A 27,371-nucleotide genomic window follows, 5' to 3' on the forward strand; every position below is an offset into this window, starting at 1 on the left:
AACCCCACCACTACGGCGCTCGCCATTCCGCGTGTTCCCGCCCGTTCCAGCCTCCACCTTTTTCCATCGCCAAAGCATCCAAGGCAGCCGCTCTCCTCAAATCCTCCACCTTTTTCCCTCTCCGCCTCCGTCGATCTCGTCTCCACCAAACCCCACCCTCCCCAAAACCCTAGCCCCAGCCAGCATTCCCCGAGCTCCGCTCTCTGCCCCCTCACCGCGCCCATGTCGCCGGTGACGCCCTCCCCGGCGACCGAGCCCAGGCGCTCCACGCGTCTGCGCTCCACACCGGCCGACGCCGACGCGGACCCCGACTCCGAGCCGAGGTGCTCCACACCGGCCGACGCCGACGCAGACCCCGACCCCGACCCCGAGCTCCAACGCGTGTCGTCGCGCCGCAAGCGCCAGCGCGAAGCGGACCCCGACGCCGACCCCGAACGCGGGCCGTCGCGCTCGCGGCGCAAAGCGGCGGGTGAGGCGGCTTCTGCTACCCGTGGGAGCGCGGCCAAGGACGGGCCGAAGGACGCGCAACAGCCTGCGGGGGTGGCGGAGGCGGGCAGCGCGATCAACGACGACATCTGCGCGGAGGAGCCGGACGCGGAGGATCTACAGATGGGCGAAGAGGAGGAGGAGGCGGTCCAGGCGGGGGGAGAAGGGTCCGCGGAGACGCGCGGCGCCGGGAAGAAGCGGGTGGTGGCGAGGCCGAGCGCCAGGAGGAAGGCCGTCCCGGACCACTTCGTGGGCGAGCCCGTGCCGGATGGCGAGGCGCGGGAACGGTGGCCCGAGAGGTACGCCGCCAAGGTACGTACTATGGTGTCTCTGCTGTCTCAGCGTTTGCCTTTCATGTCTCAGCACGTAGGTAGGTGGTAGAGATGTTCTTCTTTCATGTTTGGAAATTGTGACTGAAAAAAATCTTGTGCCTTTGATTAATTGCAGGGTCCTGATTCACAAGCTAAGAGGTATATGGCTTGTTCCTGTGTTCTCCTTGTTGTACGGTAACGGGAGCTCTCCTTTGCGCGCGATGCTTAGTTTCAGCCGGAATTCCTGTTTCTGTAGGTCTGATGCCGAGGAGGAAATCGGAGCCCTGCGCCACTACACAACAGTTTGCGTGGATGAGGCGAATTTCCATCTTGGGGATGACGTCTATGTCAAGGTCAAACACGATCACCTGCTTTTAGCTCTACTGCTTATTGACTGACTGTCATTATTTTCCTTGCTAGAGCATTTATACATGATTCTAGTGTACGAAGATGATTAATTCAGTTCGGGTTGCACTTTTTGTTATGCTATATGATTGCTCAAGTGCTGGTGTCCTCCTTTTTGTTTCTGCCATGTTGCTAACTTCCATGCATTCAGTTTGTGACAATATATAGAATGTGCTCAGGTGCATGCATGCTTTTTTAGCCAGGTTCCTAGCTTGTACCAATTAAATACTGTACTGTGCAATACTAAATTAAGTGCATAACCGTGAACTAAATTGTGATCCATCATTGGAAAAGTTATGTATGTAAATCAAGTTCTGAATTTTGTGATTTAATCTTCAAAGGCTTCGGTTTCATTTAGTACACTAGGACTACGAGTTTGCCTGATGGATTCCTTTTGCATTATGCCAATAGGCTTTCTAGTTTACTCCAGTGGGTTAATTTTGTTAATCTTTTCATGCATTACTAACTTCCTCTGTGCCCATGTATTCTTAATTTAGAGGGTCCTTTAGATTTCTAATTAATAGAATGTGCTCAGGTGCATGCATGCTAGCTAGCCAGGTTCCCTGTACCAATTCAATACTGTACTGTACAGTACTAAAATAAGTACATAACCGTGAACTAAATTGTGTTCCATCATGAGAGTAAGGATATGTAAATCAAGTTGTGGATTTAATGATTTAATCTTCAAAGGTTTCGGTTTCATTCAGTACACTAGGACTATAAGTTTGTCTGATGGAGTCCTTCTGCAGTATACCAAGAGGCTTTCTAGTTTACTCCAGTAGGTTTTGTTAATCTTTGCATGCATTACTAACTTACTCTGTGCCCATGTATTCTTAATTTGGAGGGTCCTTTATATTTTAAATTAAGTAGCTTCTTCTTGATTTTATCAACATACAACACCCTTGTTCTCGTGTTATATATCTTTGATTCAAATGTTAGTTTGCACTATTCCATATTATGTGTGAATCTGATCTGTGATATTTAGCACTTTAGGAAATGTCTTGGATACTTTGCAGACTGTTTATTGATTGTTTCCTTTGCATGGACCATGAAGGGTGTAGTTCCTAAATATTCTAGTTTTCTCTCCTGCATTTATCTTGTTGATTAGCTCTATTTTAACCGAACTGCGGTAATCATGCTATTGTTATTCTGAGTGACTGCAGGCTGCTCCTGGTGAGGACAATTACATTGGCCGGATCACAGAGTTGTTTGAAGGAATCGATCATGGATCACACTTCACTTGCCGCTGGTTCTTCCGTGTGGAAGATACGGTATGTGTGTCAAGCATGTGTTCTTATTTTTTCTTAAGGCAATTCCGCATGTGCCTAACACAAATTTGCAGGTCATCTCACCCAAATTGCTGGAGGTTAATGATCATAAGCATGATCGTAAGCGTGTTTTCCTTTCAGAGGAAAAGAATGATAACATGATTGAGTCAATTATCTCTAAAGTAAATATCATTTATGTGAGCCCAAATGTAAGTGCTTTGTTTTTTTTTTCTTTCAAGTTCATGAATGTGTACTACATACTGCTTGTCATGGTTCTGCTGATCTTTATATGTTTGCTTTGCTAAACAACTACAGATGACACCCGAAGCTAAAGCTCAGCTAATCTCAAAGTGTGATTTGTATTATGACATGTCTTATTCGGTAGCATATTCCACGTTTGCGAACATGCCACCAGGTAATCATCTGTAGATACTATTTTCCCTGTGTTGCAACCATCATAAGTGCTCAGTCAAGCTTGTCTTTTCTGTTTCTTGTATGCAACTTATATTAAAATAAAAATAGACAGTATACTTGGATGGTCTGATCATAATTTAAAATGAGTCTATACAATAATTACTTTGATGATACATCCAGGAAGTACATTCGGCAAACTAAAAATTGATAGATATAGTGTACCATGATATATCTCCTGATGTATTTTGACGAGTTAAACTCTTGTAGAAAATGGTGATGCAATGGGCAGTGAAGCAACATCAGATCTTTCTTGTGACGATGTTGACTATTCTAAGAAAAAACCAATTGCTGACATTGCGGCACCACATGATGAACAAATGGAAACAGCAACACTCCTGGATCTTTACTCTGGGTGTGGTGCCATGTCAACTGGGCTATGCCTGGGTGCTGCATGGTCGGGCTTAAAACTGAATACAGTAAGTTTTCTACTTAGGATGTCTTAGGACCTTCACTGCCGCTGAAGGCACTGTAACTGACAATCTTAATATTATTACCTTTTGCAGAAATGGGCTGTAGACATGAACACAAATGCTTGCAACAGTCTAAAGCAAAACCACACATTCACACAGGTAGCTAGTAACTACAATTGGCACTGAATTGCATTCCCTGTTTTGTTAACCAGGCATGATGACTTGTATGATTTTACATCTAATTTGTAGGTGCGGAATGAGAAGGCTGAGGATTTCCTTTCCCTCCTTCGGCACTGGGATGCCCTCTGTAAGAAATATGACGTCCACAATAGCAATTCTCTACCACGGACTTCGAACAATGATGAAGATGATGAAAATGAAAATCTTCCGGAGGGTACATTTGAAGTAGAGAAACTGGTTGATATTTGCTACGGTGATCCAAATAGCACTGGAAAGGCTGGCTTGTGGTTCAAGGTACTGCAGACTTGATTTTTCAAAGTACATATTTCTGTAATTCCTTTGGATTTCAGGGATATTTTTAATCCTCTCTTGTATGTTTAATTTTACACTAGATAATTTAGAACATTTGTGTATTTTTGTAGGTACGGTGGAAAACATATGATCCTAGTTATGATACTTGGGAGCCAAGTGATGGCCTGAGGTTGGTATCTGTTTCATTGCGTTCCTCTTTATTTTGTTTTGTCAATAGTGCCTTAACCTAGTTAACATTTCAGTGATTCTCCTGAACGTATTAAGGAATTTGTTGAGAGTGGATACAGGGAATCCATTTTACCCTTGCCTGTACGTATATCCCTCCTTGTTCCTTTTGGGTTCTTGTTCTTGTGCTACCTATTAATGTATTTCTAATTCCAAAAGGGCTGTGTGGATGTCATCTGTGGAGGTCCTCCTTGCCAAGGCATCAGTGGATTGAACAGATTCAGAAATTATGAAGATCCGCTGACGGATGAAAGAAACAAACAACTGATTGTGTTTATGGATATTGTGAACTACCTGAGGCCCAAATATGTTCTTATGGAGAACGTTGTAGATATTCTGAAATTTGCAGATGGGTTTCTCGGGCGTTATGCATTGAGTTGCCTTGTTGCCATGAGTTACCAAGCTAGGCTTGGTATGATGGTTGCAGGATGTTATGGGCTACCACAGTTCAGGATGCGAGTGTTTCTCTGGGGAGCGCTTCCTTCAGTGGTATCTCTCTTTTTCCTATGCTCCTTGCTCTGTTGTACCTTGTAACACTACTGCTAAGAAAGGTTCATCTGGCAATGTAGGTACTTCCAAAGTTTCCGCTTCCCACCCATGATGTTATTAATCGAGGAGTAGTGCCAAATGCATTCTCGGTATGAGAACATATTACTAACACCATGTTTATGTTATTATTACATCTTACTGAAATGATGCTCTATTTTCAGCAATGTCTAGTTGCCTATAATGAAACTGAAGATAAACACTTGAAGGAAGCTCTTGTCATTAGAGATGCTATATCTGATTTACCGAAGGTTTGCACTGGCTGTTTTCCTCCCCTACTCAATTATTTGTGGAGTGCTGCCTGAACATCAGTTGTTTTCTCTGTCCTCATAAATTATATTCTTTTCTGCAGGTTGGAAACCATCAACCTAATGATGTGATGGACCATCGTATTAGACCCAAAACAGAATTCCAACATTATATCCGGCTCAACCGTAAAGGTAAACCCACCTAGTCTGACCAGTTGAGTGTTTAAATTTAATATCTGCATTCTTTTCTTATATTTTTAGTCATGTTGGTGGTTCAATGATGTCATCATGCCATAGTTTCCACCATTTTATTATCAGTTTGTGACTTCTTGATTATACTGAGTTATTTGGTGCCATTCTGAGTTATCTTGTTTTGTTATTCATTTTAAGACATGAAGGATTACTCACTTGGAGATGCTACTCACAAGGAAGGTCTTCTATTTGATCATCAGCCCCTACAATTAAACAATGACGATTATGAAAGAGTGCAGCAGATTCCTGTAAAAAAGGTAAGCTAAGGCTGAACATGTGTAATGCCCTTTCTCTTTTTACCCAGTCCTACAATTTATGAGCAATTATTGTATTTCAGGGGGCCAACTTCCGTGATTTGAAAGGTGTCCGGGTTGGGGAAAACAATACCGTTGAGTTCGATCCGGATATTCCTCGCGTACTTCTGTCTTCTGGGAAGCCTTTGGTACTACTTATATCTGTCGTGCTTTTATCAGCTGTAATGTACATATTTCCCATGTTTTAATCATCCTTGCTTCTCTTGTAGGTGCCTAGCTATGCCATGACCTTTATCAAGGGCAAGTCACTGAAGTAAGTATACCGAATATTGGTTTGTATTATTCATAAAACTCGATTGCTAATCCTTGTTGTGTTGCTTTGCAGACCATTTGGACGCCTGTGGTGGGATGAAACTGTTGCAACTGTTGTCACCAGAGCTGAGCCTCATAACCAAGTGAGCTGTTAATAAAATTTCTGGTGCTTTTATGAGTTCATATCTTGCCAATATCTTTTATTTTGATCGAGCTTGGATGGAATTTTGCAGATTGTTTTGCATCCCACCCAGCACCGAGTTCTGACCGTCCGTGAAAACGCGAGGCTACAAGGCTTCCCAGACTATTACAGGTTGTCTGGCCCTATAAAACAGAAGTAAGTTCATCTTTAACTTGACACCATAACTGTTTGATTTTTGTAAGGACACAGTAGCTGTGAACCTCTAGGACTCCTTTATTATGTTGATTTATTTGTGATGTGCATGCTTTATGTAGATATATCCAAGTTGGCAATGCGGTAGCCGTCCCTGTTGCTCGAGCTCTGGGGTATTCCCTTGGACAGGCGTACCAGGGCGAATTTGATGGCGACTATCCCTTGTTCAAATTGCCAGGGAATTTTATTCCTATGGATCAAGCAACACTCGCAAGATTGTCTGAAGGAACTTCTGGAGGCGAAGTAGTGGAGGCAGAATAAGTTTGTGACTGAGTGTGTTGATTTTGGTCATATACTTGCATGGGTAGCTGTCAAAACATTGTCATTTATTCTGGCCACTGATTTTTCCAACTCATCAATTTATAACTAAAAGCTTATGTATTTCCCCATTGCATACCTGTCTATTCCTTCAAATTCAGAAACTTTTTTGAGGAAATTTTGCTGCTGGAAGATATGTGAGTTTTGTCTCAAGTATATTACTAGTATTTAGGATACTCTGAATTTGCTTGGGTTATGCACCAATTCAGTTCACCATTGGTGCTGCAACATCTCTACACATCTCGTAATTCTGAAGTAGTGATATGCCATTTGATCGAGTGACACAGAATAGATATGTAAATCCTCATTGCACTGACTAATATATTACTCCGTTTCATTCCATTTTATTGAGACCTGTTTTGTTTATTCTTGTTGTTCTGAGACAAAGGTGTCTGACAAATGATGGAGGATGTGAGGCATTTAGACACGGCTGGGTGAAAACATAGGTCAAGTTGGTCAGCAACCACTTCTGCGGGGATTATTTCATGCGTTATTTCCATGCTCCTCTTTCCTGGCAAGTATTCTCCTCTTTTGGTCAGTCAACAGGTTGACTTCTTGTCAATAGCTGGCGGTTCGTTAATGTGGCAGATGCCATAGAACTGTGATTCATGGTGGCTCTCCATGGACAAGCTAATAGAGTTATTAGCCTGCACATCTATATGGAGACCCGGCAAATTCTACCTCATCTTGCTCTTTATTTCATTTCTCAATGTATTTGGGGTTGCTTGACAGAAATGACGAACTAAGAGCATCCACAAACGGCGCCGGATCGAGCGTTTGGGCGACATGTTTTCTTCGTGCCGCGTTTGGGGGACGTCGCTCCCCAGCCGTATCCCTCAAACTTTAAAATACTGTATTTTTATTTTAATAGATAGAAGAAATTTGTAGGTACGATGAAGAAATAACGTTGTATTAATTTTCAAAACGGTGCAACATAAACAAATTACATATAAAAACTTCGAAAAAACATAAGCAAATTACTTATAAAAACTTTGATTTTTTTTCAACTGCTTCTTATTTGATGGCCCCATCTCGTCGTCCTCACGGTGGCGCTTCCTGCTCGTCACCTCTTTCGAAGAGCCGGTGTCATTCGACGTGTCGGAGGAACTTGTGTCCCACTCGTCGTCGACGGTGCTCGCCGACTGCGCCTTCGCCTTCGCTTTCGCCTCCGCCTCCGCCTTCGTCGGGGCCCTTGACGCCGCCTCCTCAGCCTCTTCCTCCTCCTCCTCGTCGGCCTCCCAATCCTCCTTGATGTCTGGCGGCGGGGAACCATTGCTGCTAGGCGTTGCAACTCTGTCCCACCAATGATGCCATCCCGGCGGCTTCCCTCGCTGTCGGTGTCTGATGGCAGAGAGAGGTTGCTCATTGTGAGAGAGGAGAGGAGAGGAGAGGAGGCCGATTGATTTAGGATTTTTGCGTCGGAAGCTTTATATAGCCGGAAGGACGAGGTCGGTGGAGGCCTGGTGGCCCCACTCCACCCCTAGGCGCGGGCTAGGGCCAGGCTGCGCCTAGGCATGGTGTGGCCACCCTGTGGCCCTCCTCTGTCTCTGCTCTGGACTCTGTCTTCGCTCCGGAAAAAATAGGAACTTTGACTTTTCTTTCGTGCAATTTCGAGAATATTTCCTGTAAAACTTTTCTGAAATACAAAACAGCAGAAAACAGGAACTGACACTGTGACATCTTGTCAATAGGTTAGTTTCGAAAAATGCATAAAAGTACCACCAAATGTAAATAAAACATATAGCAATTGGTGTAAAACAAGTATGGATCATAAAAAATTATACTTTTCTGAAATACAAAACAGCAGAAAACAGGAACTGACACTGTGACATCTTGTCAATAGGTTAGTTTCGAAAAATGCATAAAAGTACCACCAAATGTAAATAAAACATATAGCAATTGGTGTAAAACAAGTATGGATCATAAAAAATTATAGATACATTTGCAACGTATCAACTGGAAAATTTACTGTTATTTAGTTAACATCGGTAAACTACTGTTGTACGAGTATGTAACGTTCGGCAAAAAAAGATACATAGCGATGTTCCAAAATTACTAGTAAATATTTACATTGGGTTGAAGAATTTTGCTCATAAATTATGATCAATTTTTTCAGGAAAGTTGAGAATTTACTGTCGGAAATTGTCAAAGAAAATCAGCATAAAAACTGTAAAAAAATTACTATCCAAAATGCAAAAAAAGGGAAAAGGAGGGGGGGGGGGGGGGGGGGGGCAATGATATGTTCATACGCAACATTGTTCATCCGCGCATGAACAATGCCTTGGAGGGCTCCCGTGCGAGTAAACAGGGTCGGCTTTTATATCTGTAATAATAGTACATGTATATAGAAAACCCTAAAAAATTTAATACTTAATACAAATAATAAAATCTTCATAGAAAAACTCGTGATAGTTAGAAACTCCATAATTTTTGAAATTCCTTTGAAATTCCATTGAAATCTTCACTCAGCCAAGTCCGTTTTTTTCTAAAGAGGAAACTTCAACTCATTCAGCTATGGCGTGGAGTGTCATGGTGAAACACGAGCAGCACGAGCAGTAATGCGGTTAGACAGCTTTGGTCCAATGGCTTTCAACCCCCCCGTTTTGCCCTGAAGCTAAAAATGGAAAAACGTAAAGGAGAGCAAATGGCCAGTTGGTGGAGGTTGGGCAATGTGACGAAACCTACGCCTCCGAAGCCTACTTCCCTTTCCCCGTCTCTCCAATTCTGTTTCAACCCCTTCTCTTCTTCTTCTTTTGCGAAACAACAGGGGGAAAAGGAAGGTACACATCATGGATGCTTCGTCTTCTTCACGTTTTAACATCGTTGGTTGGTTTGGTCCTCTGAAATTTCAGTGACACATGGCCCAATTTGTTTTCCCACCATATTCTGTCATCATCAAGTTTTGTTTAACATTTGCATTTTATTCATCTTGGATTGTTCATTATCCAATGTGTTCTAGAAGAGAAACAACTTTGGCCCAACCAAAGTCTGAAATCTCTCACTACTCGCCTCTCCATGGTACGCGTCACAAATTTTTTTTTCTTCCAACATGATTTCAGGGGTTCATTACGGGGAGGGCCATGGCGACGAGGATCGGCGCCATTCCAACCTAGAGCATCTTCAAGGAGCGAGGGTGGAGTCATCATCTTTCCCGCGAGGAGCTCCATCTTGGCGAGCCTCGCGGAACGCTAATTAACGCGAATTAATCCTATCAATCAATAACAATGGACGACTCGCCGCTAGGCAACGGGCCCCTAAACCGCGGACCCCTGGGCGTTCCCCTGCTGGGCGGGCTGGACACGCCGTCGTCTTCGTCGTCGTCGTCGGGAGATTCGGATAGCTCCGGTGGATCGTCATCCGGATCATCCACCTCGTCTCCGCCATCATCGCCGCCTCCATCTAGCTCAGACTCGTCCACACAGTCGTCCCCACCGCCGCAGTCATCCGGCTCTGCGCCGTCGCCGCCCTCGACACCGCAGGCTCCACCTGCGGATGCCGGCGGGTCGCCCCCGCAGCAAGTCTCACCGCCGGGATCAAATGCCCTTCCGTCTCCGCAGGCTCCGAAGAGTGGGAGTTCCAAGGGCGGCGGCGCGTCGGAGAGTGGGAGTTCCAAGGGCGGCGGGGGCGGTTCTGGCGGCCGTGGCAAGAGCGGAAGCAGCCAGGACGACACGCCGAACGTGGCGGCCGTCGTCGTCGGCGTGGTGATCGGCGTCACGGCCTTCGCCCTGCTGCTGTGCATCGCGGCGTGCGTGTGCTGCGCCCGGAGGAAGAAGAAGCGGCAGCCGCACATCCCCTTCTACACCGACCAGCACGGTACGTACACGCGCGCGCATGTACTAGCTAACTGTCGTTTCATCATGCACAGCACATTCATGGATGGAGGACGTACATTTGCAGAGATGTGCTAACAAACATGCATGGCGGCGTGCGTGCGTGCGCGTGCAGGGAACGTGTTCTACGCGAACAACATGCCTCCGTGGCAGCAGAGCGGCGGCCCGATGCCGATGGACGGGCACGGCGGCGGCGGCGGCGGGGGGTGGCAGCAGCAGCACCAGCAGTACTCGCCGGGGCAGGGGCCGCTGAGCGAGGAGATGATGATGAGCGGGTCGCACGGGACGGGGCCGATGCCGCCGCCGTCCCCGGCCTTGTCGCTGGGGTTCGGGTCGCAGAGCTCGTTCACGTACGAGGAGCTGGGGGCGGCGACGGGCGGGTTCTCCAAGGCGAACCTGCTGGGGCAGGGCGGGTTCGGGTACGTGTACAAGGGCGTGCTGCCGGGGAGCGGCAAGGAGGTGGCGGTGAAGCAGCTCAAGGCCGGCAGCGGGCAGGGCGAGCGCGAGTTCCAGGCGGAGGTGGAGATCATCAGCCGCGTCCACCACCGCCACCTCGTCTCCCTCGTCGGATACTGCATCGCCGGATCGTCGCAGCGCCTCCTCGTCTACGAGTTCGTGCCCAACGACACCCTCGAGCGCCACCTCCACGGTTCGTTCGTTCCTTCCTTCTTCTGCTTGTTTTTCTCGTACGTTCTGACCTGGGTCTCTCTGAATTCTGACGCTTGGTGGCTGGCTATGCTGCAGGCAAGGACGTGCCGGTGATGGACTGGCCGACGAGGCTCGCCATCGCGCTCGGCTCCGCCAAGGGCCTTGCTTACCTGCACGAAGATTGTAAGTTTATACTGTTGTTTTTTATTGTGTTCTCTTCTCTGTATGGCATTCTGACGACATGTTCGCGGTGTCATTTAAGGTCATCCAAGGATCATCCACCGTGACATCAAGGCGGCTAACATTCTCTTGGACGAAAATTTCGAGGCCAAGGTAATCAATCTCGGCCTGGCGCGTGCACGTCTTAAGCTTCACTGAACTGAACTGACAATGCAGGATGGAGATCTGTAAGATTGGCGTAAAATCTTTCGTCTGAATGTTGGCAGGTTGCGGATTTTGGGCTCGCCAAGTTAACCACGGACAACAACACGCACGTCTCCACGCGCGTCATGGGAACTTTCGGGTGAGCACTGACAGAGCAGCCCAACGTCACACTTTAGCAGAGGCGCGCGAAACGAAGCAAGCAGAGCGCTAACATCACATTGCTGTGTGTGCAGGTATCTGGCCCCGGAGTACGCCTCGAGCGGCAAGCTCACGGACAAATCGGACGTCTTCTCCTTCGGCGTCATGATGCTCGAGCTCATCACCGGCCGGCGGCCCGTCGATCCCAACAACTACATGGAGGACAGCTTGGTCGATTGGGTCAGCTATACTTCTCTCTTTCCATATCTAGCATCTGCCTGCATCAGCTTCGTTTCTGACGCGCCGGCGGTCTGGTCGCGTCAAACGGTTAACAGGCGAGGCCGCTCTTGGCGAGCGCGCTATCACAAGGCGGCAGCTTCGACGAGGTGGTCGACCCGCGCCTGGAGAACAAGTACGACCGGCAGGAGATGGAGCGCATGGCGGCCAGCGCCGCCGCCGCGGTTCGCCACTCCGCCAAGCGCCGCCCCAAGATGAAACAGGTGAAGGTCCTTACAAGACATATCCCACCTGCCTGTCTCGATGCCAGTTTCCCTACCGTTTGACATTGATCCTTGCACTACAGATAGTTCGTGCTCTGGAGGGCGAGATGTTGCTGGACGACCTGAACGAGGGGGTGAAGCCCGGGCAGAGCATGATCTACAGCTCCGACGAGTCCGGCAACTACGCGGCCAACATCAACAGGTTGAGGCAGGTCGCGTTCGAGAGCAGCGGGGAGTACACCAACGAGTACAGCGGGACGGGCGAGTCGGGGGACGCAACACGGCGGCACTGATCTCTAGTCAATCCTTCCAGGAGCTCCTTCACCGTAGAGATTTTTGAATCTTTGATGTAAGTTGGCCATGTCGTGGGAGGGATCGACTGATGCATGAGTTGATGTGTACATGAGGTGATCATGCCGTGTGTTCGATGTATCTGCTTCAAATGCCTGCAAACCGGTGTTGTATAATCGTGTAAATTGATGTATGTATATATGTACCTACATGTAATTGCAGCTCTTCGGTTACATTTGAAGTGGAAATAGATCTGGAAGGGAAGTCTACACAAGTCGCACTGTTAATCTACCACTTCTGAATATGTCTACCGCATCAACAATGCTACATCTACGGATGGCACCTACAAAAAATTGTCACGGACAACCACCTCCAGGCATGTGCTCCACAATTTAAGGGATGAAAAAAAAAACAGAATCAAACATCAGCCACCACGTCAGCCCGTAAGCCCATTGGATAGTTTCCGTAGGTTTAGGATTATTGCTACGGCCACTAGTGGAAAACGGGGCTAGGCCCGGTCCATTTGGGCCTTCAGTCCCGGTTTCCAAACCGGGACCAATTAGACGGGACTAAAGGATCCCCTTTAGTCCCGGTTCAAAGTTGCACCGGGCCTAAAGGCGTCGCCACGTGGTGCGGCCAGGGAGCTCGCGGTGGATGGCCTTTGGTCCCGGTTCGTGGTACAATTCTCTGCCGCGGCACAGGTTTAGGTTGTAGCAGCGTTTCTCTGCCGCGGCAGACTTTCAGCAATGCATATATATCATTCAAGAAACCACAAAATATCGTCGTGAATATATATAGACATCGTCAACAGTACACGTAATGCATGCATATTTACAATATAAAGCTAGTCGGATCTCTTTACTAAATCTATTAGCCTCTACGGAGTTGCTCCTCATCTATGACATCCGCATAGTGCTCTCCACATGGGGTAATGACCTCGGTAACAAAGAATCCCGCGATTTCCTCTTGAATTGCTCGTATTTGATCCTCCGTTATGAGAGTGTCCCGCAGGCGTATCATCTATGTTTAAAAAAGGAGATCAATATATGAATGGAACTCAATACAATAGATGGTACTAATTAAGATAATTGTGAGAATTTGTTATCGTACACGAGTGTGGTGTATACGGGCATCCCCACCCTTGGGACAGGCCATGTCACGAATGAAGGTGCAGACATAGTATCCACATAAGTTATTCCCGGGTTCCTGCCTCATACACTTTACGAAAAAATAGTTCGATCAAACTAATAATCAAGCATCGTATTGAAAGTAAATATCATATATAGAGTTTCACGGACATAGCTATATATATAGTACTACTTACAGGGTAATCTTGAAATGTAAGCTCCGGTTTCCATTTACCCGGAACAGTAGTGATGAACCGTTTCCATGCCCTGGCCGGCAAAAAATAATGAGTAAATGAGTTATTGATTAGTTGATGATATCGTCGAATTAGAACAGATGAAGATGCCAATACGAAATTGATTGAAATTACCTCTGGAGGATGGCAGCCATGTCCGCCCATTCCGCATATTCTTTACGTTTCGAGTCCAAGACTTTTACGACTCCTTTGTGAAGATCAATGATTAGGAGAATAAAGTGGAATCTGCACAAGCATAGCTCAATGATTACGAGAATAAAGTGGAAGGTGCACAAGCATAATGTATGTTATATATAACACTCACTTGAAGTTGTAGGAAAGAATATATCCTCCTTATTTGCTTGCTTCACTAAAAACATTACCATGTTGTCCTCTGTGTCCTTGGCGAAGTCTCGAACCGTAACTTCATGAACTGTGTCTGGGTCTATGAACCCCAGCGGTAGGAGCTTGCCTCTTTTGCATTCGAGTTTCTTCATTCTGCATAATTAAATGTATAGCGTACACAAAGAATATAGTGAGGATAATTGTTAGTGCAAATGAATGAGCGCCGAGCTACAGACTTAATTACATAAATAAATCATAGCAAATGAACGTGCTCGTCCTCCGCCGCAATACGCTGAGCTACCTCCTCCGGCGGGGCCGGCTCCCTCTGAAACGACCGTGGCCCATAAGACCTCCACCATAGAATATCCGGGTCGACGACGGGACCCGGATTCCGCACCAAGGTGCGTGACCCGGAAGCTAAGACCTCCCAGTGCCACCTCGGCGAAGCCCAGTCCCGGACCTCCCCGCGCCGCCGCATCTCCTCTAGAAGAGTCGGACCACCGCGCGGCGGCTGTCACGGCATCGTAGCTACGAAAACAAATCATATATATATGTACCAACGTTAACATAAATTAAAAAATAACTTCACTACTTTTAACCCGAGCAGGGGCGTCGGCACTATGTCGCGGCGGCACAGCCACGGGCGCCGTAGGGGCACCGCCACGGACTCGGCACCGGCAGGGCGCCCGCACTACCGGATTAACTATACTAACAAATAGTTTACAATAATAGAGTTCTAACTAACATTATTTTTATTAATGTTAGAGTTGTAACTAACATTATTTCTAACATACATATTAACAACTATTTCTAAAAAAATAGAGTTCTAACTAACATAGAGTTGTAATTAACATTATTATTTCTAACATATATTATTGTAAATTTTACTAACTATTTCTAAAAAATAGTTTACTAACTATTTCTAAAAAAAATAGAGTTCTATCTAACATAGAATTTACTAACTATTTTTACTAACATATATTATTGTAAATATTTACTAATTAACTATTTCTAATTAACATATTATTTTTACTAACCACTATTCTAATTATTCTAACAAACAAATTTTATACATCGAACAATATATGTACTAACAAATTTGATACACATCTAACAATCTAATATGTCAAATTTGATAAGAAGTTAACAAAAAAAAAAGGGTGGCCGGGGGGCTCACCTTGCCGACGGAGAGGAGGCGTGCGGCGGCGGTGTTGGAGGAGGCGGCGGGCGGCGGTGGGCGCGCGACGGCGAGCGGAGGCGGTGTTGGAGGAGGCGGCGGGCGGAGGCGGCGTTGGAGGAGGCGGCGGTGTTGGAGGAGGCGGCGGGCGGCGGCGCGCGGACGGAGACGGGCGACGGCGGGCGCGGGCGTGGTGGTGGAGGCGGTGGCGCACGCAACGGCGAGCGGAGGCGGGCGCGCGACGGCGAGCGGAGGCGGGGGCGCAGTTGGGCAGCCTGGCGGCGTCGTGCCTTCGTCTCCGCGGGATTGATCTCCGCGGAGATGAAGGGGCGACAGTTATAGCCCCCCCCTTTGGTCCCGGTTCGTATTACAAACCGGGACCAAAGGGGGGCCCTTTGGTCCCGGTTCGTATTACAAACCGGGACCAAAGGCCCCCCTTTGGTCCCGGTTTGTAATAAAAACCGGGACTAAAGGCCATTTTTGCTGCGATTTTCGCTGCGCGCGCAAAAAAGGCCTTTAGTCCCGGTTTTTAATACAAACCGGGACCAAAGGCCATTTTTTTTAAAAAAATTTGTTCCCGCCTTATTTCAAATAAATAAAAAAACCACGTACTGGCCACCGCACTGCCACACGTGTCCACCGCCGCCGCCTCCATGTACTGGCCACCGCCGCCACCGCCGTGTACTGGCCACCGCCGCCACCGCCATATACAGGCCACCGTCGCCACCGCCGTGTACTGGCCACCACCGTCACCGCCATGTACTGGCCACCGCCGTGTACTGCCCACCACCGCCACCGCCATGTACTGGCCACCACCGCCACCGCCACCGCCATGTACTGGCCACCACCGCCACCGCCACACGTGTCCCTTCCCCGTGCCACGTGTCCCTTCCCCGTGCCACGTGTCGCCGCCGCTTCCACGTGCCTCGCCCCGCCGCCACCGCCGTGCGACATGTAGATCCCGCTTCCACGTGCCACGCCACGCCGCTTCCCCGCGCCACCTGTCGCCGCCGCTTCCACGTGCCACGCCCCGCCGCTTCCCCGCGCCACCTGTCGCCAAACTTGCCGCGTCGTTGTGCTATAAAGCGCCGCGTGCGCGCGGAACCACACGTCGTCGTCGCCTCCGTTCATTCGTCGCTGGGATGCCGCCGCGCCGTCGCGGCTCGTCCGGCTTCCGTGGCGTCCGAGCGCGTCCGAACGGTAGGTTCTACGCCGAGATGCGCGCCGGTGGCTTCCGGCTCACCCTCGGCACGTACAACACCCCGGAGCTGGTGGCGCGCGCTTATGACGAGGCCGCATGGCGATTTCGGCGGCCACGGTGCGACATGAACTTCCCAGACGTCGAATCGCTAGAGGAGGCGGAGTTCCTCGCGCCGACGCCGTGCCTCGTCGACGACGAGGACCGTCGCCGCCACCGCCAGGTGCAGCGCCGGATCGCCATCGCCGAGCACGACGAGGAGTTGATGCGCCGGTGGAGGGCGCGGTTCCCCAACGACGTCGACAACACCGACGCGTTCTTCGCCGACCTCCGGGCACATCGCGAGTCCAACGAGCGCCACCGTCGGGCCGTCGCCGTGTTCGAGCTCGACAACCCGAATACAACTTGGGCCGACAACGACCCTCGGTGGGACAATATTTGGACCGAGACAACCTCCGACGACGAGTAGATCGACTAGACTAGTTGTTTATCTATTTTAATTGTATTTTCAATAAAGTCGTTGTGGCAGACGCTGATGATGAGAAAAGTTTTTCGCCAGATACATGGAATTAAAGTACAGAGCTCAACTGAAAATTAATTAAGATACATGGCCAGATTCGACTGTTCGAGTCATTCAATCATACTCGTGCCTAGCCCTATAGTACTCGCCACTGTAGTCGTCGTAGTCGCCGTCATCATCGTCGATGGCATCGGGGTCGCGGTAGTCGAACCTCGGCGGGAGAGCACGCGTGGGTTGGGACTGAGGGTAGCGCAGGCGGGGGCCATGGTGGGCCATGACGCCCTGGAGAGTCTGGCCGCGCCACCACAGCCAACGGCCGACCTCGTTGAAGTTTGAAGGAGGCGGGCCGCCCTCCTCGTGCCTGGCAAGCGCCCTCTCACGCCGATTGATGAAGAAGTTTTCCCAAGTCGGGTTGTAGTCGGGATGCCACTGGGGATTCCTCCGCTGCTCTGGCGTGAGCTCGAAGTAGTCTTTCCTACGTTGCTGGTCCTCCTGTGCTTCTGGTGTATCTTTTGCCTTCCCGTACACGCCCAGAAAGCCTAGCAGGTTCACGCAAAGATTCTTCGTCACGTGCATCACATCGATTGAAGAGCGGACCTCTAAGACTTTCCAATAGGGTAGATCCCAAAATATAGATTTCTTCTTCCACATGGGCGTGTGTCCGGCATCGTCATTCGGAACAGACCGTCCGCCAGGACCCTTTCCAAATATTACATCTAGATCCTTGACCATACCAAATATATCAACACCATCACGATGGGGAGGCTTCCTCCGGTGATCAGCCTCACCGTTGTAATGCTTGCCTTTCTTTCTTACGGGGTGGGTAAGCCTAAGAAATCGACGATGCCCCGGTACACGACCTTCTTACATTTTTCCAAATAATCACCTTCGAGCTCATGTAAACAAGTGCGTGCATGCATTGTATCCCTTGTTTGATCTGTCCCGAAATGTTACCAAGAGCAGGCCAGTCATTGATGGTTACGAAAAGCGGCGCTCTTAGGTCAAATTCCTCCTGCTTGTGCTCGTCCCACACACGTACACCTGCTAGGGACCACGAGCTGTAGAAGTTCTTCGACTAATGGCTTCGGTACACATCAATGTCGTTCCCGGGTTGCTTCGGGCCTTGTATGAGCACCGACATCATAATGAACTTCCGCTTCATGCACAACCAAGGAGGAAGGTTATATATACAAAGAGTCACGAGGCCAGGTGCTATGGCTGCAGCTCTGCTCTCCAAAAGGATTCATGCCATCCGTACTTAGACCAAACCTTAAGTTTCTTGCATCCCGTGCAAAGTTTGGGAACTCTCTATCGATTTTTCTCCATTGGGATCCATCGACGAGGTGCCTCAACATCACGTATTTCTTTGTGCCATCGCAACAACCTAGCATGCTCTTTATTTCCGAACAAGCGTTTCAGCCGTGGTATTATAGGAGCATACCACATAACCTTGGCGGGAACCCTCTTCTCGGGGCGCTCGCCCTCAACATCACCAGGGTCATCTCGTCCGATCTTATACCGCAATGCAAGTGCACACCGGACATGCATCCAAATTGTCGTACTCACCGCGGTAGAGGATGCGATCATTAATGCATGCATGTATCTTTTGCACATCTAATCCTAGAGGGCGGACAATCTTCTTCGCTTCGTACGTATCGGCGGAAATTCGTTACCCCTTGGAAGCTTTCTCTTAATTATTGTCGGCAACTTTCCAAATCCCGAGTCGGTGACACCGTTCTCCGCCTTCCATTGCAATAATTCCGAGTGTGCTTGCCTAGCTTTTTATGGCCATCTTCGCAAGTTGGGTATAACAATTTGTTGTGATCTTCTATCATCTTGTCGAAGGCCAACCTTTCCTTTTCGGTTTCACATTGTCTCCTTGCATCGGCAATGGCTCGACCAAGATCATCATCGGCAGGCTCATCCGGTGCCTCTTGATCTTCTACTTCATTGTCTTCATTGCCTTCGCGTATCATCGTATTCAGGGAAATTGGGATAACCATCATCATCCTCTTCCTCTTCTTCATTGTCTTCCATCATAACCCCTCTTTCTCCGTGCTTGGTCCAACAATAGTAACTGGGCATGAAACCGGATCGCAGAAGGTGGCTGTGAATGAGACTCGAGTGAGTGTAATTCACGGTATTCTTGCAGTCCACACATGGACAATACATGAAGCCACCATGTTTGTTTGCCTCTGCCACGGCCATAAAATTATCCAGGCCCGAAGTGAACTCATCAAACCGTCGGTCAATGTACATCCATTGCCGATTCATCTGCATGTTATAATTAAGCTGATCAAAACCATTACAGAACATCACGATGTATATATACACATGCATTTTATCAATTTCAGATGAAAAGGATAAATTTGTTAACCTCGATGAAGAAGAAAAAAGCAAGTTAAGTGTGGCTTGATTTGTGTAAACTCAAGTGGCAAATCCTCTTAAGCATTTCATCGAACACCTCTTGTGCATGTGAAGAAGAGAGGAGAGCAATACACCCCTCTTGTGAAGAAAGTGAAAAAATGGCTAAGTGTTTGGACCCTTGGGAAGGGGCAAGGTTATGTAGCCAGAGGGGGGGCCTTTGGACCCGGTTTGTATTACAAACCGGGACTAAAGGTTTCCCACGCCTGACACGGCCTGCCGCGCCCTGCCGTGGACCCTTTAGTCCCGGTTTGTAATACAAATCGGGTCCAAAGGCCACTACTGGACAGGCGCCAGCTAGTGGGGTCGCCCAGGGCAAAACGAACCGGGACCAATGCCCCCCATTGGTCCCGGTTTGGTTCTGCACTGGGACATTTGCTTGGGACCAAAGGCCTCTTCTCCACTAGTGGGCATCGTCGCCATGGGTGCCACCTTACTTCTAATGTTGCCTTACTTCCAATTTTGGTCGATGTTATGAAAGCAATCTTATTTCCAATGATGATCAGGGCCATGGATGCCACACGAATTATAATGGCGATTCATGTCATAAACGTGATCCTATTTCCAATGCTAAACAATGCCATGGATGTCGTAGCACCCTGAACAAGTCCCGACATTGCCATGGACACAACCTACGCGTCTCCCTCCCACTCCCTTCATGACTATGTTCTACCATGATCCTTTACGCGGTGTCTGACATTTTCCCCGATAACCTCTTGAAAGTGCATCTAGGATCCCGTTGGGTTTTGGATGATTAATGGCAAGGCAATTTAGAAAATGACCCTTTATCAAGTGTTACGCGTTTTCTATGTTGCTACCTGGATATTGTCAAAGTAGACCCCCACAAAATGAGAAGCGTGGTATTCCAAGGGATGCAATGTTATATTTTATTGATTAGTAGGTATTTTTTTATTTTTTAAGCTAGATAGTGGATTTCCCACTGCATATTTTTTTATTTTCTATTTAACAAAGATGTCCAATCTTTTTACAAGTGGTGCTAGAGGAAAGCACCAACTAATAAACAAAACAGCTTAGAGAAGAAACAACTAGCCTATTTTAAATATAACTGTGGACCCAAGCTTTTGGCCCAACATAGGACTTCATCTTTGCCTTGTGCACTAGCAAAGCCAACTCATCTCTGGAGATCCTTCGACATTTATAGAGGCTGGGTCTAACATCATTAAACAAGAAATCATTTCTAGAAGTCCATATAGCCCATCACAATAATGTCTAGAGAGAGAAAGAATGATCAATGCCAGCCTTGAGACTATCAATAAAATCCATAACAGGGAATTGTCTTCCAGAGCTAGCTGGTGCAGTCCACCCCGAGCAAATATATTGCCAACATATCACAACAAAAGGACAACTGAAGAAGAGGTGGTATCTGGATCCCATCATGTGTGAATTGCACGTAGGACATGGATAGTCAGGCGAGAAACTTTTCCTTTACAACAGTTGTCTAGAGTTGAGCCGATCTTGCAGAAGTAACCAGAAAAAACCTTATGTTTGGAATGGCAGCAGGTTTTTTAAATCCCTTTGAGAGCTGGGCAAATGATATGTTATCCAAAAAGCTGCTTATAAGCGTGTGCTACCTTAAAGCTACCAGTATTACAAACAGCTATCCACTTGTCTCGTTCATCTGCCTCAGTGATATCATCAAGGAGAGCTTGCAAAGAATGTAGTTATGAGAAAGCCGCATTCGACAGTGGCAGGTGGAAATGATTTGAAAGTTGTTCCAAAGAGCAAACCTGTTGGCCTGAGGCATTCTCATTGATAGCAAATGAGAAAAGATGTGGGAGTTTTCTACAAAGAGATTGAGCAGACCAACTATCAAACCAAAGCAGAACTGAACAGCCAGAGCCAATGGAACACTGAACCAAATCCTTAAAATTCCCCAAGTTCTTTGAACAATCCCTTGATTAGAAAGAAGAAACTCTGGATTTGGAGGGTGGCAAAACATTGGAGTAATAGGCATCCCAAACCAGGTTTACCCAACACAAATTTGCTTTATTGTAGTAGAATTTATGAAGATGCTTCATTAGCAGACAATTGTTTTGCAAAGAGAGATTACCACATCAAGGCCTCCTTGATCCTTAGGTTTACAAACTAGCTCCCAATCAGGTAGTGGATGCCTTTTTTCTTCCAAATCCCTCTTTATCCAAAGGCAGTGCCTTTTGTACTTGTCAAATTTGGTTCTATATAGGTCCTGATGGCGTGTAACTCACACGTTCGTTGGGAACCCCAAGAGGAAGGTATGATGCGCACAGCAGCAAGTTTTCCCTCAGAAAGAAACCAAGGTTTATCGAACCAGGAGGAGCCAAGAAGCACGTTGAAGGTTGATGGCGGCGGGATGTAGTGCGGCGCAACACCGGGGATTCCGGCGCCAACGTGGAACCTGCACAACACAACCAAAGTACTTTGCCCCAACGAAACGAGTGAGGTTGTCAATCTCACCGGCTTGCTGTAACAAAGGATTAACCGTATTGTGTGGAAGATGATTGTTTGCGAGAGAAAACAGTAAAACAAGTATTGCAGACAGATTTGTATTTCGAGTATAAAAGAATGGACCGGGGTCCACAGTTCACTAGAGGTGTCTCTCCCATAAGATAAAAGCATGTTGGGTGAACAAATTACAGTCGGGCAATTGAAAAATAGAGAGGGCATAACAATGCACATACATGTCATGATAAGTATAGTGAGATTTAATTGGGAATTACGACAAAGTACATAGACCGCCATCCAACTTCATCTATGCCTAAAAAGTCCACCTTCAGGTTATCATCCGAACCCCTTCCGAGTATTAGGTTGCAAAGCAACGGACAATTGCATTAAGTATGGTGCGTAATGTAATCAACAACTACATCCTCGGACATAGCGCCAATGTTTTATCCCTAGTGGCAACGAGCACAACACAACCTTAGAACTTTACGTCACTTGTCCTAGTGTCAATGCGGGCATGAACCCACTATCGAGCATAAATACTCCCTCTTGGAGTTAAGAGCAAAAACTTGGCCAGAGCCTCTACTAATAACGGAGAGCATGCAAGATCATAAACAACACATATGCAATAACTTGATAATTAACATAACATGATATTCTCTATCCATCGGATCCCGACAAACACAACATAGAGTATTACGGATAGATGATCTTGATCATGTTAGGCAGCTCACAAGATCCAACAATGAAGCACAATGAGGAGAAGACAACCATCTAGCTACTGCTATGGACCCATAGTCCAGGGGTGAACTACTCACTCATCACTCCGGAGGCGACCATGGCGGTGTAGAGTCCTCCGGGAGATGAATCCCCTCTCCGGCGGGGTGCCGGAGGAGATCTCCAGAATCCCCCGAGATGGGATTGGCGGCGGCGGCGTCTCTGGAAGGTTTTCCGTATCGTGGTTTTTCGCATCAGGGGTTTCGCGACGGAGGCTTTAAGTAGGCGGAAGGGCGGAGTCGGAGGGCCCACACCATAGGGCGGCGCGGGCCCCCCTCTGGCCGCGCGGCCCCATGGTGGCGGCGCCTTGTCGCCCCACTTCGTATCCCTTTCGGTCTTCCGGAAGGTTCGTGGCAAAATAGGACCCCGGGTCTTGATTTCGTCCAATTCCGAGAATATTTCGTTACTAGGATTTCGAAACCAAAAACAGCGAGAAAACAGCAATCGGCTCTTCGGCATCTTGTTAATAGGTTAGTTCCGGAAAATGCACGAATATGACATAAAGTGTGCATAAAACATGTAGGTATCATCAATAATATGGCATGGAACATAAGAAATTATCGATACGTCGGAGACGTATCAGCATCCCCAAGCTTAGTTCTCGCTCGTCCCGAGCGAGGTAAAACGATAACAAAGATAATTTCTGAAGTGACATGCCATCATAACCTTGATCATACTATTTGTAAACATATGTAATGAATGCAGCGATCAAAACAATGGTAATGACATGAGTAAACAAGTGAATCATAAAGCAAAGACTTTTCATGAATAGTACTTCAAGACAAGCATCAATAAGTCTTGCATAAGAGTTAACTCATAAAGCAATAAATCAAAGTAAAGGTATTGAAGCAACACAAAGGAAGATTAAGTTTCAGCGGTTGCTTTCAACTTGTAACATGTATATCTCATGGATAATTGTCAACATAGAGTAATATAACAAGTACAATATGCAAGTATGTAGGAATCAATGCACAGTTCACACAAGTGTTTGCTTCTTGAGGTGGAGAGATAGGTGAACTGACTCAACATAAAAGTAAAAAGAATGGTCCTTCAAAGAGGAAAGCATCGATCGCTATATTTGTGCTAGAGCTTTTATTTTGAAAACATGAAACAATTTTGTCAACGGTAGTAATAAAGCATATGAGTTATGTAAATTATATCTTACAAGTTGCAAGTCTCATGCATAGTATACTAATAGTGCCCGCACCTTGTCCTAATTAGCTTGGACTACCGGATCTTTGCAATGCACATGTTTTAACCAAGTGTCACAATGGGGTACCTCCATGCCGCCTGTACAAAGGTCTAAGGAGAAAGCTCGCATTTTGGATTTCTCGCTTTTGATTATTCTCAACTTAGACATCCATACCGGGACAACATGGACAACAGATAATGGACTCCTCTTTAATGCATAAGCATGTGGCAACAATTATTATTCTCATATGAGATTGAGGATATATGTCCAAAACTGAAACTTCCACCATGAATCATGGCTTTAGTTAGCGGCCCAATGTTCTTCTCTAACAATATGCATGCTCCAACCATTAAGGTGGTAGATCTCTCTTACTTCGGACAAGACGGACATGCATAGCAACTCACATGATATTCAACAAAGAATAGTTGATGGCGTCCCCGGAAAACATGGTTATCGCACAACAAGCAACTTAATAAGAGATAAAGTGCATAAGTACATATTCAATACCACAATAGTTTTTAAGCTATTTGTCCCATGAGCTATATATTGTAAAGGTGAATGATGGAATTTTAAAGGTAGCACTCAAGCAATTTACTTTGGAATGGCGGATAAATACCATGTAGTAGGTAGGTATGGTGGACACAAATGGCATAGTGGTTGGCTCAAGTATTTTGGATGCATGAGAAGTATTCCCTCTCGATACAAGGTTTAGGCTAGCAAGGTTATTTGAAACAAACACAAGGATGAACGGTGCAGCAAAACTCACATAAAAGACATATTGTAAACATTATAAGACTCTACACCGTCTTCCTTGTTGTTCAAAACTCAATACTAGATATTATCTAGACTCCAGAGAAACAAAATATGCAAACCAAATTAGCAAGCTCTAAGTGTTTCTTCATTAATGGGTGCAAAGTATATGATGCAAGAGCTTAAACATGAGCACAACAATTGCCAAGTATCAAATTATCCAAGACATTTTTAGAGTTACTACATGTAGTATTTTCCAATTCCAACCATATAACAATTTAACGAAGAAGAAACTTCGCCATGAATACTATGAGTAGAGCCTAAGGACATACTTGTCCATATGCTACAGCGGAGCGTGTCTCTCTCCCACAAAGTGAATGCTAGGATCCATTTTATTCAAACAAAACAAAAACAAAAACAAACCGACGCTCCAAGCAAAGTGCATAAGATGTGACGCAATAAAAATATAGTTTCAAGGGAGGAACCTGATAATGTTGTCGATGAAGAAGGGGATGCCTTGGGAATCCCCAAGCTTAGACGCTTGAGTCTTCTTAGAATATGCAGGGGTGAACCACCGGGGCATCCCCAAGCTTAGAGCTTTCACTCTCCTTGATCATATTGCATCATACTCCTCTCTTGATCCTTGAAAACTTCCTCCACACCAAACTCGAAACAACTCATTAGAGGGTTAGTGCATAATAAAAATTAACATGTTCAGAGGTGACACAATCATTCTTAACACTTCTGGACATTGCATAAAGCTACTGGACATTAATGGATCAAAGAAATTCATCCAACATAGCAAAAGAGGCAATGCGAAATAAAAGGCAGAATCTGTCAAAACAGAACAGTCCGTAAAGATGGATTTTATTAGGCCACCAGACTTGCTCAAATGAAAATGCCCAAATTGAATGAAAGTTGCGTACATATCTGAGGATCATGCACGTAAATTGGCTTAATTTTCTGAGCTACCTACAGGGAGGTAGACCCAGATTCGTGACAGCAAAGAAATATGGAACTGCGCAGTAATCCAAATCTAGTACTTACTTTACTATCAAAGACTTTACTTGGCACAACAAAACATAAAACTAAGATAAGGAGAGGTTGCTACAGTAGTAAACAACTTCCAAGACTCAAATATAAAACAAAAATACTGTAGTAAAAACATGGGTTGTCTCCCATAAGCGCTTTCTTTAACGCCTTTCAGCCTAGGCGCGAAAGTGTAACTCAAGTGTTATCAAAGGGTGGTGCATCTATAGCGGGGTTTGGAGTTTTCTCAACCATGCATAGTATATTGGATACATAAGTTTCAGCGTCTCCTTCTCATTAGTCTTGGGCTTGCTACTCTCATCGAACAAATTTTCAGGAACAAGCCAAGCATAGTTATTTTCTAGCACATCGTTCATAGCTAGGAGTTTACATGGTATTGGTGCTTTGATCTCCCCACCATCATTAGCATTATTAGTGTACCTTATCCTATCCATGTCCATTTTTTCAAGGAGACTAACAAAATTAGTATGAGAACCAAGCATATTAAATTTAGCGAAGACCTTTCTAGCCTCTCTTGCTAGACCACCAAATTCTCTAAGAAGGGTTTCTAAAACAAAATCTTTCTTTTCCCCTCTTCCAAATCACCAAGTGTAAGAAACATGTATTGGATTATAGGATTGAGATTAACAAATTTAGTTTCCAACATGCGAACTAAAGCAGCAGCAGCAATTTCATAAGTAGGAGCAAGTTCTACCAAGTGTCTATCTTCAAAATCTTCAACGGTACTAACATGACTGAAGAATTCTTCTATATTGTTTCTCCCAATGATAGACCCGCGTCCTACCGGTATGTTTTTTGTGGTAAAATTAAAAGGAAACATGATGAATCAAGTAAAGTAAATGCAAGTAACTAATTTTTTTTGTGTTTTTGATATAGCAAACAAGATAGTAAATAAAGTAAAGCTAGCAACTAATTTTTTTGTGTTTTGATATAATGCAGCAAACAAAGTAGTAAATAAAATAAAGCAAGACAAAAACAAAGTAAAGAGATTGAGAAGTGGAGACTCCCCTTGCAGCGTGTCTTGATCTCCCCGGCAACGGCGCCAGAAAAAGAGCTTGATGGCGTGTAACTCACACGTTCGTTGGGAACCTGATGACCCACAAGTATAGGGGGTGTATCGTAGTATCTTCGATAAGTAAGAATGTCGATCCCAACGAGGAGCAGAAGGTGTTGACAAGCAGTTTCGATGAAGGTTTCACTGTTAAATGCTCACGGACAAATATTCGGGGGTTTTGATGTAACAGATAAATAAAGTACGAGTAAGTAAAATGCGAGAGAAATAATCGCAACGAGTGGCCCAATCCTTTTTAGCACAAAGGACAAGCCGGTTTGTTTACTTATAATGACCAAACGTTCTCGAGGACACACGGGATTTTAGTCTAGTGCTTTCGCTACATACAGCTGATTAATCTTCATTGTTTTGATAAGTGTTGTGTGGGTGAACCTGTGCTAATGTACCGCCCTTCCTAGGACTAATACATACTTGTGATTATACCCCTTGCAAGCATCCGCAACTACAAGAAAGTAATTAAGATAAATCTAACCACAGCCTTAAACTCGAGATCCTGCGATCCCTCCCGCATCGATATACCAACGGGGGCTCAGGTTTCGTCACTCCGGCAACCCCGCAATTGGCAAACGAGTACAAGATGCATTCCCCTAGGCCCATAAATGGTGAAGTGTCGTGTAGTCGACGTTCACACGACACCACTAGAAGAATAACACCACAACTTAAATATCATAACATTGAATATTACTCAACCATAGTTCACTACTAACAATTAGACTTCACCCATGTCCTCAAGAACTAAACGAACTACTCACGAGACATCATATGGAACATGATCAGAGGTGATATGATGATGAATAACAATCTGAACATAGACCTTGGTTCAATGGTTTCACTTAATAGCATAAACAACAAGTAGAAATCAGTATCGGGAGAGTTTCCCC

General features: G+C 46.2%; 2 protein-coding genes across 2 annotated transcripts; both read left to right on the forward strand.

The window, feature by feature from the left end:
* Nucleotides 1-222: 222 nt before the first annotated feature.
* On the forward strand, nucleotides 223-6,424 carry LOC124695095 (DNA (cytosine-5)-methyltransferase CMT1-like). Its single transcript, XM_047227981.1, has 20 exons — nucleotides 223-798; nucleotides 934-956; nucleotides 1,054-1,150; nucleotides 2,366-2,473; nucleotides 2,545-2,679; nucleotides 2,786-2,885; nucleotides 3,152-3,360; nucleotides 3,448-3,513; nucleotides 3,604-3,828; nucleotides 3,957-4,015; nucleotides 4,089-4,155; nucleotides 4,641-4,709; nucleotides 4,782-4,868; nucleotides 4,970-5,057; nucleotides 5,256-5,350; nucleotides 5,455-5,487; nucleotides 5,641-5,684; nucleotides 5,757-5,826; nucleotides 5,917-6,020; nucleotides 6,140-6,424. The coding sequence occupies exons 1-20, from the start codon at nucleotides 223-225 to the stop codon at nucleotides 6,336-6,338; spliced, it is 2,454 nt and encodes an 817-aa protein (XP_047083937.1). The 3' UTR covers nucleotides 6,339-6,424.
* A 3,195-nt stretch (nucleotides 6,425-9,619) lies between these two features.
* On the forward strand, nucleotides 9,620-12,188 carry LOC124695096 (proline-rich receptor-like protein kinase PERK4). The gene is made up of 8 exons (XM_047227982.1): nucleotides 9,620-10,208; nucleotides 10,341-10,874; nucleotides 10,970-11,056; nucleotides 11,136-11,206; nucleotides 11,320-11,396; nucleotides 11,491-11,635; nucleotides 11,731-11,895; nucleotides 11,979-12,188. Exons 1-8 carry the CDS (start codon nucleotides 9,620-9,622, stop codon nucleotides 12,186-12,188), a joined length of 1,878 nt encoding a protein of 625 aa, XP_047083938.1.
* The last annotated feature ends 15,183 nt before the right edge of the window (nucleotides 12,189-27,371 follow it).

Source organism: Lolium rigidum, chromosome 3 (genome assembly GCF_022539505.1).
Source record: "Lolium rigidum isolate FL_2022 chromosome 3, APGP_CSIRO_Lrig_0.1, whole genome shotgun sequence".
In the NCBI taxonomy this organism is placed as follows: Eukaryota; Viridiplantae; Streptophyta; class Magnoliopsida; order Poales; family Poaceae; genus Lolium; species Lolium rigidum.

What these genes read in the sequence shown, in the direction of transcription:
- LOC124695096 (XM_047227982.1), top strand. Translation starts at nt 9,620, where the DNA reads ATGGACGACTCGCCGCTAGGCAACGGGCCCCTAAACCGCGGACCCCTG. An exon ending in ACGAAAATTTCGAGGCCAAG is followed by an intron (nt 11,207 to 11,319) that starts GTAATCAATCTC and finishes GAATGTTGGCAG; the next exon opens with GTTGCGGATTTTGGGCTCGC. An exon ending in GCCGCCCCAAGATGAAACAG is followed by an intron (nt 11,896 to 11,978) that starts GTGAAGGTCCTT and finishes CTTGCACTACAG; the next exon opens with ATAGTTCGTGCTCTGGAGGG.
- LOC124695095 (XM_047227981.1), top strand. Translation starts at nt 223, where the DNA reads ATGTCGCCGGTGACGCCCTCCCCGGCGACCGAGCCCAGGCGCTCCACG. An exon ending in TCTTCCGTGTGGAAGATACG is followed by an intron (nt 2,474 to 2,544) that starts GTATGTGTGTCA and finishes ACAAATTTGCAG; the next exon opens with GTCATCTCACCCAAATTGCT. An exon ending in GAGCTGAGCCTCATAACCAA is followed by an intron (nt 5,827 to 5,916) that starts GTGAGCTGTTAA and finishes GGAATTTTGCAG; the next exon opens with ATTGTTTTGCATCCCACCCA.